General features: G+C 47.9%; 1 protein-coding gene across 10 annotated transcripts in view; it reads right to left on the bottom strand.

Annotated features, from left to right (window-relative positions):
• Window positions 1-19,442, bottom strand: part of GARNL3 (GTPase activating Rap/RanGAP domain like 3) — a 162,648-nt gene that overhangs the window by 2,220 nt on the left and 140,986 nt on the right. For all 10 annotated transcript variants that reach the window (XM_081587143.1, XM_081587139.1, XM_081587137.1 and 7 more), the window contains 6 exons: window positions 15,788-15,854; window positions 8,554-8,661; window positions 7,285-7,403; window positions 2,900-3,038; window positions 1,715-1,930; window positions 132-258 (listed from right to left, as the gene is read on the bottom strand). In XM_081587143.1, coding sequence (XP_081443269.1) covers window positions 132-258; window positions 1,715-1,930; window positions 2,900-3,038; window positions 7,285-7,403; window positions 8,554-8,661; window positions 15,788-15,854 — 776 coding nt within the window. The remainder of the gene's footprint in view (window positions 1-131; window positions 259-1,714; window positions 1,931-2,899; window positions 3,039-7,284; window positions 7,404-8,553; window positions 8,662-15,787; window positions 15,855-19,442) is intronic.

Raw genomic sequence — 19,442 nt, forward strand, 5'->3', positions numbered from 1 at the left:
TGGCCACTGACCCTCTGCTGCGGCTGGCCCAAAGGGCTGGCGCACGCACCGTCAGTCAGCAGAAGGGGCCTTGTGGCTGTCCTGTGACTTGAGGGGCCATAACCCTGAGCAGGGGCTACGTCCCTCTTTACCTGTCACTGCTAGTGGACCGCACTGTCCCTGGCTTAGGGCCTCCTTGGTTTTCTTCCAGCCGCTTCCGGGCCTTTGACTTGGGCTTTGGTGCTCCTTCTGACCTGGATCCACCGTCATCAGAGAGGCCTGGATGGCAGGGGAGAATCGCAGGTCAGAGGGTCATTACCATCGGACTGCCAAGAGACAGGAAATGCCCTTTTTCTCCTGGTTGGGTATTGGTACATTACGGGGATGGAGGCAGATAGAACGACGATAAAAGTTTGTATTTTTAAATAATTGATTTTCTTGTTGTCTTGTTGGTAGAAGGTCTTTTGTTTCTGATTAGAACGAATATATGTATTGGAAAAAATGACTCAGAAGAGTTTAATGAAGGAAAGAAAATCTACAGTCCTACCACTGGAAACCGTAATTAGCCAACCCAGAGGTCCAATTTCTGAAAAGTGCAGTGGTTTATACAACAATAGTTGGCAAGATCAAGCTTTCTTAGGGAATAGTGGGTTAAAAATAGCAATACATACATTTGAAAAGCTCAGTGAAAGGGACCAACTTCAAGAGCCAACTGACTTTGCCAGTGTCAAGGTTGCCCTGTCAGGGGGTCTGAACCTCCTTCTCCAGTTAGTCAGGAAACATGGGCGGAGGACAGGTGTGTGTCCTTGTAGTTTTACGCCATGCGGATGCCAGTTCAAGCTTTAAACCAGTTCTTACTGGTTTGCCATAACGCCTCCATTTTTCCTCATTTTGTTTTCACAACTCTGAACAAAAACCTTTACAACAGTCTAGCCTCTTCATGATTATCATGGCGCTCGCTGTGTCTCTGGTCTGGTCTCTCACCTGTGAACTGAGAGGAGGGCAGAGCAGGAACCTGACATCGCTCCCATCCCCACAGACCTGCCCCCTGACCCAGGGGCTTCGAGAGGGGATGACTGAACTACAGCACAAATATGCAAAAAGGGAACAAAAATATGCAGAAAATCCCAGATAGATTTACATTTTGGATATACAAGTATAAAATGTTATCTGAGAGCTGCAGGCTATAAGCCCTTCTAGACACTTTTCTAGGATCATACCTATTTAGATTACTTATATTTAAAAAATTGTTATCAGGCTAGACAGACTGTTTTACAAACTGCCTCCCACCCCCTGCCCTTTATATGGTTTGCGCACTTTCTATACCAATAAATCTAGATTGACACATCATTGTTGTTGGGTAGACTGTACAGTATTCCTTGGTGTGGGTGCAAGTTTATAATTTCTTTATAAATCCTTTATGATAGGGCTCTTTGCATTTGAGGATAATTAATATCCACAAATGGGCTTCCCAAGTGGCACAGTGGTAAAGAATCCCCCCTGTCAATGCAGGAGATGCAGGTTCAATCCCTGGGTTGGGAAGATCCCCTGGGGGAGGAAATGGCAGCCTGCTCCAGTATTTTTACCTGGAAAATTCCATGCACACAAGAGCCTGGTGGGCTACAGTCCATGGGGTCACAAAGAGTCAGACATGACTAAGCACGAACAATACCTGCGGATAACATCAGCAGGTATCTTTACAAACGTCACAAACATGAGAATGGACAGCCATTACCCAGCAGCTCCCTGCGGGTCCTGCTCGCTATTTCTTTGATCTCCATGCGGGATAGGGACAAGGAGTGAGTGACAGGAATGGCCGCGATGCCGATGCCGATGGAGGTGGGTGGGGTGATGACCTTGGAGACTAAGGGCGATTTCAGAGGCCGCTCGATGCTTCTGCCCACCAGGTTTCTGAGTGGAATCTTGTACAGATTTTTGGACTGAATTTCACCTGAAACAAGGGTTCGAAAAGAATGTTAGAACTTTAAGAAGAGCTCATGTTATTCATGAGAGAATATTTCCTGGTTGCTCAACATAATTAGCATGAAAGAAGAATTTATGTCACAGGCTGAGCCCCCAAGTTTCATTAGGAGCAATAAAGTGGTGGCACCCATTGGCTCTGTCTTCTAACGGCATCCTGTTCATGGGTAAATGGGACAAAACGCTCCCACTCCTGGTTATGCGTGGGCAGGAGGAAGGAGGAGACAAGAAAGGCACAGCTGTCCTGCTCGGGAGCTCCAAGCTCTCCTGGCAGCGAGCCATAAAGACGATTCATGTGGTGAGAAGTTAGGAAAAGCGCAAGGCAGTAACCACAACAAAGGTCTGCGGGGTTCAAGGGCGAAGCCAGACGGAGTGAAAGCTGGGTGCTGAGTAGTATGTGGGTTTTATGATGATATCGTTTTAGCTATGAAATCCGATTATATCCTTAATATTCCTGAAGGGAAGATAACTTTCTGGGGCAGTCTCTCTAACCCTCAACTTCCTTCTCCCCTTTGAAACAACTGTTTTCATAATGGGAATTGTTTGGGGGTGGAGATTATCACAAGGTTTCTTAAGAATGCAACCACACTGCAAGTTTTTTTGTGGCTTCAAATAGTGGGTTCCTTCAGCAGTAATCACATGTCAGTATTTGACAATGAACTAGAGGGGCTTCCCTGGTGGCTCAGACAGCAAAGAATCTGCCTGCAATGTAGGAGACTTGGGTTTAATCCCTAGGTCGAGAAGATTCCCTGGAGACAGGAATGGCAACCCACTCCAGTATTCTTGCCTGGAGAATTCCATGGACAGAGAAGCCTGGCAGGCTATGATCTATGGGGTTGGAAAGAGTCAGACATGACTAACCTACTAACACTTTCACCTTTCAGAGAAATCAGAACGGATCAAAAATGTCTATCATAAGACAGTAAAAACTGGACTTCACCTTCCCCCAGGGAAGAAGGAAACACTGGAGTATCTCGGCCTGGGGGTGTCTGAGGAGAATTGTGGGCACTGGCCCCCTTGGAGCTGCCTCCGGACGAGACCTCGTTCGCTGATGCGGTTGCTGTGAAGTAGATATCCGACTGGAGAGAAAGAGAAGGCGTTACTGAGCTGTGTCGTTTTAAGGACCCTGCACCCACCAGCCCTCCTGACATCACTGCAGAGACCCCGAACTGTCCCACGGGGTCTGCGGTGCAGGAAGGAGCCAGGGAGGCGGCTGCCAGCTCTGGGCTCAGAAGGCTCCTGAGAGCTCAGTTCTCCTTATCTACTTGTTGACACACAATAGAAAAGAGTCCATTTCCCACACGCCTTCCACAGATATGGACACAATACACTTCCCTGACAGGGAGCTCAGGCACCAGAGGTTAGAACTGGGTAAGGTTTGGAATCTAGTTGGGTCTGTGTCCCCGGTGGGGACACGGGTCCTCACGCACGATTCAGCAAATACTCAACCCCACCCGCGGTGGGCCGGCTTTGGGGCAACGGCGCTGGGGTGTGGGGGCGGCTCGTGTGGACTCAAGGTGCTGAGTTTCAGGGGTCTTGCAAGCTGGCTGCTAAACACGACCATTATTCAACTTAAATTGTATTAAAAAAACAAAGGAACTAAATATCAAAATTCAACCATTCCTCATTATTTTACTACATTAATTCTCCATACTCTTGAGGTAATTTATACCAAGTGTCCGTGTGTGTGTATGGGGAGATTGTGTAATAGTGGTTCCTAATGCCGTATGCTGAGGTGTCCCACGGAATGCCTGAGATCAATCATAGTGGGACTATTTACACTGTGGAAATCAGCAAATGCTATAAACCAGAGGTTGATTTGTTGTTTTTTTGATGGTCTGGAGTTAAAGTGATGGAGAAAACATTAATTGTGAAGATTAAAATTAAAAGTATGTTGTCTAGTGCTGAAATTGAAAGAAGTTTTAGTTTAATGATGGTGAAAAATAGTTTAATAGATTACATGTCAGATTTAATGAACAAACTTGGAAACAGAATGAACGGGTTGAGATATAATTCCAACTGTAAAACTGTGGTTGAACTGCAGCCAGGGGTTGGCTGTGGATAAAGGAAAATCAGTGAAAATTACGAGTGGGACACGACTGAACGACTAATTCTTGCTTCTTCTTAGTGAAAACAAAAGCGTTTTATGAGAGCCAGCTGGCTAAATGGACTTTGAGATAAAAAGCATTGTATATTTTATCATTAGTTATAAATTGTAAGCTATTCATATTTTTATAATCAGTACAATTTATTTTTAAAGTTTTAAAAATTTTTAATCAGAGGCTTGCTCTACAATGTTGTGTTGGTTTCTGCGGTACAACCATGTGAACCAGCCACAGGCGCACCCACGTCCCCTCCTTCTGGAGCCTTCCGCCCAGCCCTCCCCCCATCCCACCCTCCTAGGTGTCACGGAGCACTGGGCTGAGCTCCCTGTGCTATACAGCAACTTCCCACCAGCTATCTATTTGACACATGGTTCAGTTTAGTTCAGTCGCTCAGGCGTGTCCGACTCTTTGTGACCGCATGAATTGCAGCACGCCAGGCCTCCCTGTCCATCACAAACTCCCGGAGTCCACCCAAACCCATGTCCATCGAGTCAGTGATACCATCCAACCATCTCATCCTCTGTCGTCCCTTTCTCCTGCCCCCAATCCTACCCAGCATTAGGGTCTTTTCCAATGAATCAACTCTTCGCATGAGGTGGCCAAAGTTTTGGAGTTTCAGCTTCAATATCATTCCTTCCAATGAACAACCAGGACTGCTCTCCTTTAGGATGGACTGGTTGGATCTCCCTGCAGTCCAAGGGACTCTCAAGAGTCTTCTCCAACACCACAGTTCAAAAGCATCAATTCTTCAGCACTCGGCTTTCTTCACCGTCCAACTCTCACATCCATACATGACCACTGGAAAAACCATAGCCTTGACTAGACAGGCCTTTGTTGGCAAAGTAATGTCTCTGCTTTTCAATACGCTATTTAGGTTGGCCATAACCTTCCTTCCAAGGAGTAAGCGTCTTTTAATTTCATGGTTGCAATCACCATCAGCAGTGATTTTGGAGCCCCCCAAAATAAAGTCTGACACTGTTTCCACTGTTTCCCCATCTATTTCCCATGAAGTGATGGGGTTGGATGCCATGATCTTAGTTTTCTGAACGTTGAGCTTTAAGCCAACTTTTTCACTCTCCTCTTTCACTTTCATCAAGAGGCTCTTTAGTTCTTCGCTTTCTGCCATAAGGGTGGTGTCATCTGCATATCTGAGGTTATTGATATTTCTCCCGGCAATCTTCATTCCAGCTTGTGTTTCTTCCAGCCCAGTGTTTCTCATGATGTACTCTGCATATAAGTTAAATAAGCAGGGTGACAATATACAGCCTTGATGTACTCCTTTTCCTATTTGGAACCAGTCTGTTGTTCCATGTCCAGTTCTAACTGTTGCTTCCTGACCTGCATACAGGTTTCGCAAGAGACAGGTCAAATGGTCTGGTATTCCCATCTCTTTCAGAATTTTCCACAGTTTATTGTGATCCACACAGTCAAAGGCTTTGGCATAGTCAAGAAAGCAGAAATAGATGTTTTTCTGGAACTCTCTTGCTTTTTCGATGATCCAACGGGTGTTGGCAATGTGATCTCTGGTTCCTCTGCCTTTTCTAAAACCAGCTTGAACATCTGGAAGTTCACAGTTCACGTATTGCTGAAGCCTGGCTTGGAGAATTTTGAGCATTACTTTACTAGCATGTGAGATGAGTGCAATTGTGCAGTAGTTTGAGCATTCTTTGGCATTGCCTTCCTTTGGGATTGGAACAAAAACTGACCTTTTCCAGTCCTGTGGCCACTGCTGAGTTTTCCAGATTTGCTGGCATATTGAGTGCAGCACTCTCACAGCATCATCTTTCAGGACTTGAAACAGCTCAACTGGAATTCCATCACCTCCACTAGCTTTGTTCGTAGTGATGCTTTCTAAGGCCCACTTGACTTCACATTCCAGGCTGTCTGGCTCTAGGTGAGTGATCACACCATCGTGACTATCTGGGTCATGAAGATCTTTTTTGTACAGTTCTTCTGTGTATTCTTGCCACCTCTTCTTAATATCTTCTGCTTCTGTTAGGTCCATACCATTTCTGTCCTTTATCAAGCCCATCTTTGCATGAAATGTTCCCTTGGTATCTCTAATTTTCTTGAAGAGATCTCTAGTCTTTCCCATTTTGTTGTTTTCCTCTATTTCTTTGCATTGATCGCTGAGGAGGGCTTTCTTATCTCTCCTTGCTATTCTTTGGAACTCTGCATTCAGATGGGAATATCTTTCCTTTTCTCCTTTGCTTTTTGCTTCTATTCTTTTTCCAGCTATTTGTAAGGCCCCCTCAGACAGCCATTTTTGTATATATTTCAATGCTACTCTCTCAACTCACCCCACCCTCTCTTTCCCCCACTTTGTCCACAAGTCTGTTCTCTACGTCTGCATTTCTATTCCTGTCCTGCAAATAGATTCATTAGTACCATTTTTTAGATTCCATATATAGGTGTTAATATACGACATTATCAGTAAAATTTATAATCAACTGTTGTCCATATATATATATGAGTGTGTGTATACATGCATACCCATTTTCCAAAGAGTTAGCGGTTACACACTTACCAGCACTCTACTGGCGCTACGTTAGTGCATAAGATGCTAGGATCTGTCCTCACAGAACTGTCAGTGTGGGGGTGGGGAGTACACAGCCCCCCACCACCAAATGTGATGCACATTAGGATGGAGCACTGGCTGGCCTGGCAAGGCCACGGAGAGGGTGTGGGGCTGACCCGGAGGAGGGCACCAGAACAAGACCCGGTGGGTTATGCGCCTGCGGTAGAAGACGCCTGGGAAGATCTTCGTTTCTGCATCCCTCGGTTTTGCTCACATTGTCATTAGACATGAATCCGCCCATCAGTCGTAGTATGCGAGACACAAGTTCAAATTGAAGACAGACAGCAGCAAAGGAAGAAAGCACTACCTCAAGCTCTTAACTGTTCTAGCCTCGGACTGTCCTTCTGGGACCAGTGACCCAGGCTCACACGGAGGATTTCCATTTTCGGCTGAGCGCTGCTCCCCTGCTACCACCAGCAGCGACAACTCTGAGCGCTAAGGAGGGGTGTTTTGCAGCCCAAGGTGTTTTGAACCCACACAGGAAAACTCAACCCAGGACTGCTTCCAGCTTCCTCTTCTCAACGCACGTGTGGTGTTGTCATCATCAGTCTTGCCACGAATGTGTCCTCGCCTGCCTGAGACCTTGTGGTGCTGGGGGTGCCCGAAGCCCCTCAGACAGAAATAAACCCCAGATCTACTCACCCTGGAGGCCACGAGCTGCAGCTGAGGCACGACGGCCGTGTGGACCAGGTTCCCGTTCACCACCAGGCGGATCTCCATGGAGTCGGTGGTGAAGGCCAGCAGGTAGGGGAATGCACAGACTGCAAGGCAATGGGATGTCAGCGCCCAGCCCGGGCTGCGGCTGGGGAGCTGCTGGGACCCTCTCACACCCAGCTAGCTCCTCTGGTGGCGCCCAGCTCTCCCCTTCCTCCACTGTGTCTCTTCCTCCTCCGGGGGCCCGTGTCCTCTCGTTCTAGGAGAGCCTCCCTCAGCCGCCGAGCGCCTGCCCGTGGAGGAGTGCGCTGTCCCGGCTTCTCCCTGTGCTCTTCCCCCACTGCAGTCCCCCACCTGATCTTCCGGGGCGCACTGCCCATCCGGGTCCCGAAGACCTTCCCCGCTGTGGTCCAGACACGCTCTCTCCTGCCCACGTGCCTTCTGCCCAGGAACCTGGCCTTTACTCCTTCATTCCCTGTTCCTGCTCTCCTGGTTTCACCTGTGACTCTTCCTGCCACACCCACGCCTCTAGCCTTGATCTGTCCAGTGGCCCCCAGTGCCGTGGCTCAGACCTGAAACCCATTTCTAACCCTCCCCTCTCTGCACCCGAGCCAACCTGGTCCTCCCAGGACTTTGCCTCCATCCCTCTGCTCTTCAGTTAAAACTCTATCATGTTTGCCTATCAACAAATGCTTCTACTTTGAGGACAAAAATGGTAATATATGTGGCTCTGATCTGACTCTTGCCAGGCAGATTGCCCAGCTGGGATCCTGAGCCACAGAAACGAAGTGCCACCACGCACATCCTGACATTTCAGTGGCAGGTCAAGTACTGGAATTTCTGTGACTCTAGACTTTCAAGCTTCAGAATGTGTAAGATGGATGCTGAGTGCATTGTGCTTCTCTCCCAAGTCACTCAGAGGTTAAAGGCTGGAGATCTTGTTCTCAAATTTTAGAAATCAGAAAGCGAGGCCCAGAAATGAAAGGGTACTGCAAGATACCCAAGTACTGAAAACTGATATTTAATTGCTCACAAAGGTTCACATCCTCAGGCACTGAGGAGACCTGGGAGGAGCAGTGGGAGACAATAGTCCCCAAAGGGGAGCAAAATGAAAAACAGTTAAAGAAGAAGACTGTTTGTACTCATTACACTCAGAGAATTCATGGAAAATTAGCGGTAAGCCAGTGCTTACATAGGATGGAACAGTTCAGATGTGTCTTTCTGGGGGAAGACCAAGATGACAAAAGGTTTCCTTACCAATCGCACAGGGAGCCTGGTTCCAACAGAACTGGAAATCTGATGCAGAGGGTTGAACCAAAAAAGAGCCACCATTAAACGGGCAAACCTTTTTGTAGATGCAACTGTCTGCAACGAAATAACAGCAACTTATTTTTGTTAGAGACGACACTCAGGCAACTGTAATCAGATAAATGAGACACAAGCCACGAGAAGAGCATCCTATCTACCTGTTCTTTCTGAAAGCCATCATGACCACTGCCATGCTGCCAGATTCTCAGGGGCAGGAGGCAGTCAGAGCCAGAGTAATACTTCTGCCACATGTTGTCATAGCTGCCATTTGTGGAAAATTTACTATGTGCCAGGCGCCGAGCTTTAAAATGTTTTCCCCTTTAACCCGTACAAACTTATGAAGTAGATGCTATTATTACGCTCATCTTGCAGATGAGAGAATCGAGGCAAGGGATGGTGAAGTAGCTTGTCCACGGCCTCACAAGTCTTGCATGGGGGACAGTACTGGTTGGTTTGCAGACAAGAAGGGGCACTTGATGGCACCCCTGGATAGAGGAAGCTCTCCTACAGAGGATCATGCCCCGAATCTCACTCAGCAGGACATGTGTGGTGGGACCCGTACACTCCCTGCAACATTTTATAATGAAAACTTAAAGCCATATGCCTGTATCACCTTCATGAGCCTGAGACAGCATTAGAGTAAGGCCAGGTTAATTCAGTTATCTGGTTCTTGGTCTGCTCTGAGCTCTAAACACAAGTCCAGAGGTTCAGATCCTCGTAGAGTGAAAAAGTTCACCAAGAAACCAGTTCAGTTCAGTCGTTCGGTTGTGTCCAACTCTTTGTGATCCCATGGACTGCAGCATACCAGGCCTCCCTGTCTATCACCAACTCCTGGAGCTTATTCAAACTCATGTCCATCGAGTCGGTGATGCCATCCAACCATCTCATCCTCCATCCCCTTCTCCTCCTGCCTTCAATCTTTCCCAGCATCAGAGTCTTTTCAAATGAGTCAGTTTGTTGCATTAGGTGGCCAAAGGATTGGAGTTTCAGCTTCAGCATCAGTCCTTCCAATGAATATTCAGGACTGATTTCCTTTAGGATTGACTAGTTGGATCTCCTTGCAATCCGAGGGACTCTCAAGAGTCTTCTCCAACACCACAGTTCAAAAGCATCAATTCTTCGGCACTCAGCTTTCTTTATGATACAACTCTCACATCCATACGAACGGAAAAACAAAGGCCCCGTTTATTCCAAAAGCCTGCCATGTTTTAGCCATGCAAACTAGTTTTTAAATTATTTTTTAAAACAGCTTTACTGAGATATAATTTATATACCATAAACTCATCCATTTTAAGCATTCAAGTCAATGAACTGTAGTCTGTTTATAAAGTTGAATAACATCACCACAGTCTGATTTGATAACATTTTCATCACCCTAATGAGAAACCTCAGGCCCATGAAGCAGTCTCTCCCTATTCCTAGTGACAGAATTGACAGCTGTGGCCTCTCTGTGAGAGGGGAGAGGTCACAGACCCAGAGCTGCTGCGGAGGCCTGCAGTGTGGGGCCAGTGTGACTGTGCCCATCTGAAGCCCTGCCCCGTCTATCCCTTTTGGAGCATCCTGCAGGGCTCAGGGGCTCCTTTGATGCGATCCCTGTGCCTTCTAAAGCAGTTTCCTTATGCTGTTTTATCATCGTTCTTCTAACAGAGTGAGTTATTAGGACAGAAATTCTTATCAGGATCAGTTTTTGTTTTTGCTACAGTGGACTCACTAAGGGAGGAAAAGAAGCCTCACTCTCAAAGACCTTGCTCCTGAGAAAACAAGTGCCCACGAAGGATGCCCAGGTCTCCCAGCAGCGCCACCCACCTGCTGTGCCCACCCGAGGTTGGCTCACCCCTCTCCCCTCTGTCTTATTTTCCCTTCTCCAGCGGATCTTTCCCAAAAGCCTTACACATGCTGTTTATTCGTTTTAGAAAACAAAACCCTTTGCCCTATCTTCCTCCTCTAGCTGCTGCAACCTTCCTTACTCTTTTCCCTTAAAGCAAAATTCTTTGAAAGGCTTGTCTGGACTCCCCAGCTCCACTTCCTCTTTCCCAAGCTCTCCTGACCTGTGCAATCAAGCTTTTGTCCCAGCCCCTTCCTGCCTCAGAGGGGGTCACGCAGGCCTGGAGGAGGCGACTGGACTGCAGTCCAGAGGTCCTGTCTCCTTTCCAACGGGATCCGCCCCATGGAACCAGAGAGGTCTCCCTCCAAGTGACAGGAGCTGGTGGTCTCAGATCAGCAGGTCTCTAATTCAAAAAAGAAGCCAAGAGTGTTTCTTGAACTCCAGAGCTGGCAGTCTGTTCACAGCCATGCACGGGCACCCATGCGTGGCTGGCCCCAGGAGGGTGAGCTCACTGCATCCCTGGCAGTGCCTCCCACTGTTGTGTCTCCAGAGCCTGACACTGCCTGGCACAGAGAGGGCCGTCCCTTGTAATTAAAAGGGTGCTGAATGGGGGTGCGGGGGACAGGAGTCTAAGAAAGTCACTGCCCTGGAAGCAGCTCAGTCTATGACCTTCCCTCCTTTGACCTTCCCCATCCAGCTGGTGAAGAATAGTATGTAGATTTTAGTTTTAAAACAAATTTCTCTGAAGAAAAGTCCCTTTTGGCATGTACAAATGTTTTTAACTTATCTGAGAGAAAAATTTATCTGTAGAAAACTCTGGATTTCTGGAAGTTATATTTTAGAAAGAAGCAGACTTATAAAAATCAGCTTCAGACTTGGGGAGAACAATCTCCTTCCACAGCTCCTGGCTGGAAAGGGCCTTTCCTGTGCAGATGTCAGTGACCAAGACAAGAACGTGGACTAAGATAAGCAGATGGGTATGCACTGTGTGGGGGATGAGTTACAGAAGTCAGCTGGGTCACTGGGGGAAACCAGCTCATTCCCTGGCTCCCCAGGTACCTGCCAACCTGCCAGGAGAAAGAGGGAGATGGAAACTGAAAGCCAGATGCCTGACCCAAAGAAACAGGAGGAAGTGGTGAGGTCTGAGGAGACTGAGTCAGGTCTGCAGAACCACCCTGGGATTGCCAAGGCCTGACCCAAGTGAGGTCAGAGATCATCTTCTGATGGCCAGTGGGTCTGTGAGAACAGATACATGCTGATCACATCCTGAGATGAAACCAGGGCCTGCAGCCAGGAGGTGATCAAAGCCCGAGGACATGGAACTTATAAGAGGATCCAGGAGCCAGAGGTCCAGTGTGGGACTACCCCCTCAAATCCCACCCCCCACCTCAGCACTGCCTGCTGACTCAGCTTCTAATTTTGTGTAGAGAGCTTGCCATCCACATTGTTTCCATGCCCCTCTTTCATTTTGGGACTCACGTTCACGGTCTAAAACCTGTTCTCTTCTGTTTTTCTTTACCACCTAAAATCACCCCCAGTTGAGCAGCTGGAAGAAAGAAATATTAATATCTATATCAGTTTTTTTCCATGGGGATTGTCTTGATCCCTGTCTGCTGTACAATGTCACAAACCTCTGTCCATAGTTCATCAGGCCTTACATATAGCTGGGAAGAGAATAGAAGCAAAAAGCAAAGGAGAAAAGGAAAGATATTCCCATCTGAATGCAGAGTTCCAAAGAATAGCAAGGAGAGATAAGAAAGCCTTCCTCAGTGATCAGTGCAAAGAAATAGAGGAAAACAACAGATTGGGAAAAATTAGAGATCTCTTCAAGAAAATTAGAGATATCAAAGGAACATTTCATGCAAAGATAGGCTCGATAAAGGACAGAAATGGTATGGACCTAACAGAAGCAGAAGATATTAAGAAGAGGTGGCAAGAATACACAGAAGAACTGTACAAAAAAGATCTTCATGACCCAGATAATCACGATGGTGTGATCACTCACCTAGAGCCAGACAGCCTGGAATGTGAAGTCAAGTGGGCCTTAGAAAGCATCACTACGAACAAAGCTAGTGGAGGTGATGGAATTCCAGTTGAGCTATTTCAAATCCTCAAAGGTGATGCTGTGAAAGTGCTGCACTCAATATGCCAGCAAATTTGGAAAACTCAGCAGTGGCCACAGAACGGGAAAAGGTCAGTTTTTGTTCCAATCCCAAAGAAAGGCAATGCCAAAGAATGCTCGAACTACCACACAATTGCCCTCATCTCACATGCTAGTAAAGTAATGCTCAAAATTCTCCAAGCCAGGCTTCAGCAATACATGCACCATGAACTTCCAGATGTTCAAGCTGGTTTTAGAAGAGGCAGAGGAACCAGAGATCACATTGCCAATATCCGCTGGATCATCGAAAAAGCAAGAGAGTTCCAGAAAAACATCTATTTCTGCTTTCTTGACTATGCCAAAGCCTTTGACTGTGTGGATCACAATAAACTGTGGAAAATTCTGAAAGAGATGGGAATACCAGACCATCTCACCTGTTTCTTGAGAAACCTGTATGCAGGTCAGGAAGCAACAGTTAGAACTGAACATGGAACAACAGACTGGTTCCAAATAGGAAAAGGAGTACATCAAGGCTGTATATTGTCACCCTGCTTATTTAACTTATATGCAGAGTACATCATGAGAAACACTGGGCTGGAAGAAACACAAGCTGGAATGAAGATTTCCAGGAGAAATATCAATAACCTCAGATATGTGGATGACACCACCCTTATGCCAGAAAGTGAAGAAGAACTAAAGAGCCTCTTGATGAAAGTGAAAGAGGAGAGTGAAAAAGTTGGCTTAAAGCTCAACGTTCAGAAAACTAAGATCATGGCACCTGGTCCCATCACTTCATGGGAAATAGATGGGGAAACAGTGGAAACAGTGTCAGACTTTATTTTGGGGGGCTCCAAAATCACTGCTGATGGTGATTGCAACCACGAAATTAAAAGATGCTTACTCCTTGGAAGGAAGGTTATGGCCAACCTAGATAGCGTATTGAAAAGCAGAGACATTACTTTGCCAACAAAAGTCCGTCTAGTCAAGGCTATGGTTTTTCCAGTGGTCATGTATGGATGTGAGAGTTGGACGGTGAAGAAAGCTGAGTGCCGCAGAATTGATGCTTTTGAGCTGTGGTGTTGGAGAAGACTCTTGAGAGTCCCTTGGACTGCAAGGAGATCCAATCAATCCATCCTAAAAGAGATCAATCCTGGGTGTTCGTTGGAAGGACGGATGTTGAAGCTGCAACTCCAATACTTTGGCCACCTCATGCGAAGAGTTGACTCATTGGAAAAGACCCTAATGCTGGGTAGGATTGGGGGCAGGAGAAGGGGACGACAGAGGATGAGATGGTTAGATGGTATCACCAACTCGATGGACATGGGTTTGGGTAGACTCTGGGAGTTGGTGATGGACAGGGAGGCCTGGCGTGCTGCGATTCATGGGGTCGCAAAGAGTCGGACACGCCTGAGCGACTGAACTGAACTGATATCAGTTTTTAAAGCCATAAGTTTTTCAAATAGGTTTTTCAATAAAGTAAAAAGACCACACTTTAAAGAGATTAACATCTTATAGAAGTGACTGCACACAGGTGCCCTTCTACTCTGCTTGTCCCTGGAGACCTGGGGCAGAGGGTGACAGTAGCTGCAGTAGCCTGGCCCTCCGAGCGCTGGCAGCTGGGCAGTGAGGATCCACGCTGGAGCACGTGGCCTGTTGCTGTCACCCTATGTGTGGCCCTTCTCATCAGATGGACCATAAAGACCTGCTGTTTTGAGGAGGGTTTTGACAGACCTCTGGATGAAATATCCTAAAAGCGATTTATTGGTGAAGTTCTTTGCTGATTCCCCATAAATCTTGAATTTTGAAAGAGGAAGTTTACCCAATAAATTTCTCTATGGAAAATTATCATTCTTACTAATCAAAGATTAATTAATCAATGTATCTGCCCCATGTGATATAACTAGCATCACCACTCAAAACTGATACAATTCTAGGCTGAAAAAAAAAGTTTTATTTAGTTAGACTGCATAGCCTGGGTCCAAGAAAATATCTCACTATCTTTAGCTTTAAAAAGATCCTTTTTTATTATGGTATCACATTAGCTTTTGAAAGGCTGCAAATCCTTAAATCCTATTTGATATCTTTGGTCTGCCTGAAACCCATCTGCCACCTGATCCAAACTAATCCAGCTGAGGCCAGGCATGCCAGGCTGAGGCTGATTTCATTAACATCTGAGAAACAGCAAAAAGGGGAAGAGTAACTATCAGGGCACTGGAATCAAGAGGGCCCCAAATGTCAAGAGAACCTGGTCTCTGCCGTTTGCAGCTGCACAATCTTGAGAAAGTCCATTCACCGCTCAGGTGCCTTATCTCCAGATGACAGACAGTAACAGAAACTGGGTTTTTTGGGCTCCAAAATCACTGCAGATAGTGACTGCAGCCATGAAATTAAAAGATGCTTGCTCCTTGGAAGAAAAGCTGTGATCAACCTAGACAGCGTATTAAAAAGCAGAGACATTACTTTGCCAACAAAGGTCTGTCTAGTCAAAGCTATGGTGTTTCCTGTAGTCATGTATGGGTGTGAGAGTTGGACCATAAAGAAAGCTGAGGGCCAAAGAATTGATGCTTTTGAACTGTCGTGTTGGAGAAGACTCCTGAGAGTCCCTTGGACTGCAAGAAGATCCAAGCAGTCCATCCTAAAGGAGATCAGTCCTGGGTGTTTATTGGAAGGACTGATGCTGAAGCTGAAACACCAATACTTTGGCCACCTGCTGTGAGGAACTGACTAATTTGAAAAGACCCTGATGCTGGGAAAGATTGAAGGTGGGAGGAGAAGGGGACGACAGAGGATGAGATGGTTGGATGGCATCACTGACTCGATGGACATGAGTTTGAGTAAACTCTGGGAGTTGGTGATGGACAGGGAAGCTGTGCTGCAGTCCATGGGGTCACAAAGAGTCAGGCACGACTGAGTGACAGAACTGAACTGAACAGAAACTGAGAAGTCAGTGGACTGGTGTCTGGGACTGACGGAGCCCAGCGTGTGGCACATAGTAGGGATTCCCTAGATAGAAGCCCCTGCCATCACTTCCATGTCCCAGAGACACTGCCAGGTGGCTGCTGTACCGTCTCACTGAGAGGTTGGGTATTGGGAGATCCAGGCAGGAAGACAATTTTTAGCTGCTCCTTGGAGTGCAGTTAAGGATCCAGGAACAATGCACCAGATAAATCTAAAGCTAAGTCCCTGTACATTGTCCAGAAAGAAAGGAACAACAGTGGATTTTAGCAAGTGGAGATCAAAACACATCCCTTACTTACAGTTGTAACACAGGAGCAGACCGGCTTCCCCGTCTTCGTACACATCAATAGCTGCAACGAAATTAACCTGCAATGAGAATGGGCAAGGGTAGTGGGCAGGCTGGACACTGACACTAGGAAAAGACTTTCTCAAGTTTCTGTAAACTCAGGCGCGACCGCAGTCCATGGTGTGTACTTTCTCATCATCTTTTCAAACCCTTTAAGAAGGTCTATAGGTGGAGAGCTCTCTCTTGGCAGGCCTCCCCTTTACACAGCAGGCTCCAGTCCACAAAGCTTTTCTTGCGGGTTATTCCTTTCACTTCCACATCGACCCTGGAAAGTAGATGGCATTGCTCCCATTTTACAGATGAGGAAAATGGGGCTTAGAGAAGTGGAGTTGCTCTAGTCCCTAAGTGAGGAGGTGCCCAGGCCAGGATCTGAACCAGGTCCCTGGTTCGCTTCCAACCTCAACACCCTCGCACTTCAGCCACACTGCCTCCTGACTCAAACACAGTCTCTGAATCTCCAGATCACCATGTCTGCACTTCTATTCTCCCTCTTTTACTTCTTTCACTTTCTGGGAGGCGGCTTGACACAATGCAGAGGGTGTTGGAAGCCCCAGCTCTGTGGCTTTGGTGTGCCTCGGTTTCTGCTTTTGAGAAGATGGTTCTCAAGTTTCAATCAAAACTCCTAGCCTCTAAAAATCTCCTCTTCTTTCGCTGCCTCACTTGTCTTCTAAGCCCTGTAGTCTGGCCTTCTGTACCACCAGGGACGCTGCCCTCTCTTGAGCTCCAAGAAAGTTCCTTTTCCTCAGACTGGAGGCCTCTGACCATGGCTCATCTCTCCATCCACATCTCCACAACCTCTGACAGGGGACAGCTCCTCCCTCCGGCTTCTCTCCCACTTCATTCTCTTCACTTCCATTTCTTGGCTCTTCTCTCATTTAGAAAAAGCCCCAGCTTGATAGCTTCAGATTTTACTTTGCTCAAAATCTCTAAATCTACAACCTCAGGCACATTCTGAGCTCCAGACCAGGTTCCTAAGTCTTTTGTTCTTTCAAATGCAGTAGGTTGAGAAGAACTCAAGGGGCTGGGTGAGGGAGCAGACAGGAGCAGGTCAGACAGCCCCCAGCTGTGCTCGCTGCCTCTGCGGTTTCTGGTAAATGGCTTCACCTCTGGCCCCAGGTCTCCATCTGTAAACTGGTGTAACAGTAATCCTGACGCTGCTGGATTGTCATGAAAATTCCTGAAACAAGGCAAACACTGCTGCACAGGGCCTGACACATAATCAGCACTCCATGCAGGACTCACATGACCAGTTTCCTTCCAAGCCTCCTCCGTTCTTCTAGCAGAGCTACCCCAAAATCTTGGAGGGGTCCCTTCACCCAAGTCCAGAGCATCCTCTTCCTCATCCCACCCCTGCTGCACCCCGGGCTTGGCCCTTGTCTCCCTCTGGCTCAGCTCTCTCCAGCCCCTTCCAGCCTCTGGGCTGCCTCCCTTCCCACCACAGGCCCTCTGCCCAGCCGGCCCTCACTGCTCTCACCCAAACGCAGCCTTCTCCTCTGAACAGTCTGGCATTGTACGAGTTGCCATTAGACACACAGAAATGAAAGGACAGGGTCTCACCCCTCAACAAAATGTCAGAAAAGCTTACAAGTATACAAAATAAGGTATAATGGAGCCCATACCCTAACCATGAGTTGTGGGGGCTCTGTAGGGGTGGGAGACAGTGAGTCCTAGAGGTCAAGCGTGTTGATTCTGGGGTCAGAAGGACCTGGGAGTCAAATGCCAAATACTTCCCCCGCTGCTATGTGTCACAGCCTCTGTTTTAATTATCTGCAGGGCGTGCACTGCCGTCTCAGGTTCGCTTGCTTGCTGGCACTCTCCTCCGTGCTGGGCTCTCAGCTCCATGAAGCAGAGGCCTTGCTCCGCTCATGTGACCCCCTCAGTCCCTGGATCAGGACCTGTCGAGTACCAGGAGCAGAGGGCATGCTACCTAGAGGCACGACCATGTAAATGAAATGCCAGCCCTGCCACCCGAGAGCGGTGGGCACGTGGTCAGGGGTTTAACCTCACGGAACCTCAGGGTCTTCATCTGTAAAATGGGAGAGGCTGGAACATCTGCCTCTACGGGGCTGAGGATTCCAGCAGGTCACACAGGGCCCGGTAAATGCTCCATAAATGTCAGCTGCTGGCATGACTTGGCTCTGGAGCCCACACCACTGGGGCGTTTCAGAGGAGGGAACAGTCCTCGGGCCCCTGGAGAGAACCCTCCTGTCCCCAGCATCTGACTTGAATCACTTCCTCCTCTGTGTCCCCAGACTTGTCAGTTAGAGGACACTGATGTCAGCCAGGGGCTTCCAGCCTCGTGGGTGCTGCTGCGTCAGCTCTGCACTTGCTGAGGGAGCGGCCGAGCACCACCGGCCGCGTAACCTGGGCCTGCTCTCCTCTTCAGGCTGCGACAGGGCTGTGGGTGCCACATGCTGGCTTTGAGGGCGCAGTCCTGGGAGGCAGGCAGTCTGCGCTCAAGTCCTGCCTCTGCTCCTTCCTGGCTGTGTGGTTTGGGGTAAGTAAGTGACTTCTCCTTTCTGAGCATCAGCCTCCTTTTTTGCAGAAACGGAGGAGAGACTAGCACCTGCCTGTCAGGGCCATGGGGCCGAAATTTGGGGTCAGTGACCACAGCGTGGACTTAATCACTCCCTCCTTAGGCCCTCAATCGCATTTCATCAGACCTTCATTAACACTGAGCATGGTGAGGCCCGGTTCACGCGTACATGTTATATGTACAGATGTTGATACCGATGTTGGTATAGATGTTAGCTCCCGGGTGAGGGGCCTCAGGGGAGACATTCCTGCAGCACTGTTTCTTGACCAGGTAAGGACCTGAGAATCCACTGGGAGAGCTTTTAAAAGATACATATTCTGGGTTCTTGCTCCTGGACATCTTGATATACAGTATGTCAAGGTAGGATAAAGACATTCGCCTTTTATTTTTTACTTGATTAAAAATAGTTTATCTTATTGGCATTTTAAAATAATAAAGTAATATATGGTGGTGGTGAAAATTCGAAACACAGACTTGTAACAAGTGAAAGAGGTTGGCACTGTGAGGTCCGTGTCCAACCTTCCCACATGATTCCAGGGTGAGCTCTCAATGGAGACCAGCTGGGGTCTGGGGAGACAGTCAGGACGGGGACCTGGGCCCAGTGAATAAGCCAGAGACCCGGATCCCGTTACCTCCCTCCAGAGGAGGCCTCTGTTTGGGGAAGGAGGCCGGAGCTGGCTGTGGGATCCGGGGCAGTACATCGGAGTTGGCCTGTTGGTAGAACAAACTTGGTGTTGACTTTCAGAAGGCTTCTCTGTTGCTTCCTAAATAGCTCCTCTCTCGAGCTAGGATTGTCTTGGACCCTGATGTGGGTTTGAAGCCTGCAATGGGAATTGAGGGGTCTTGGCTGAGAAGAGAGGAGGGGCAGGGGCAGGAAACTAGGCCAGCCTGGCCTGCATGGCGGTGCATGGAGGAGGCAGGTGTTGAGGGCCGCTTGAGGCACTAATTCCCAGCAAGCCCAGGAGGGTCGGCCTCTCTCCTGCTCCACTGAGCTCGAGGCTTGTCCTGCAGGAATGTCTTGGTGAGAAGTAACCCTGTTTCTGCAGGCCACTTCTGCTGGCTCATTAGTTTG

This window comes from Giraffa tippelskirchi, chromosome 4 (assembly GCF_054371585.1).
Source record: "Giraffa tippelskirchi isolate mGirTip1 chromosome 4, T2T-mGirTip1v1.2.pri, whole genome shotgun sequence".
NCBI lineage: Eukaryota > Metazoa > Chordata > Mammalia > Artiodactyla > Giraffidae > Giraffa > Giraffa tippelskirchi.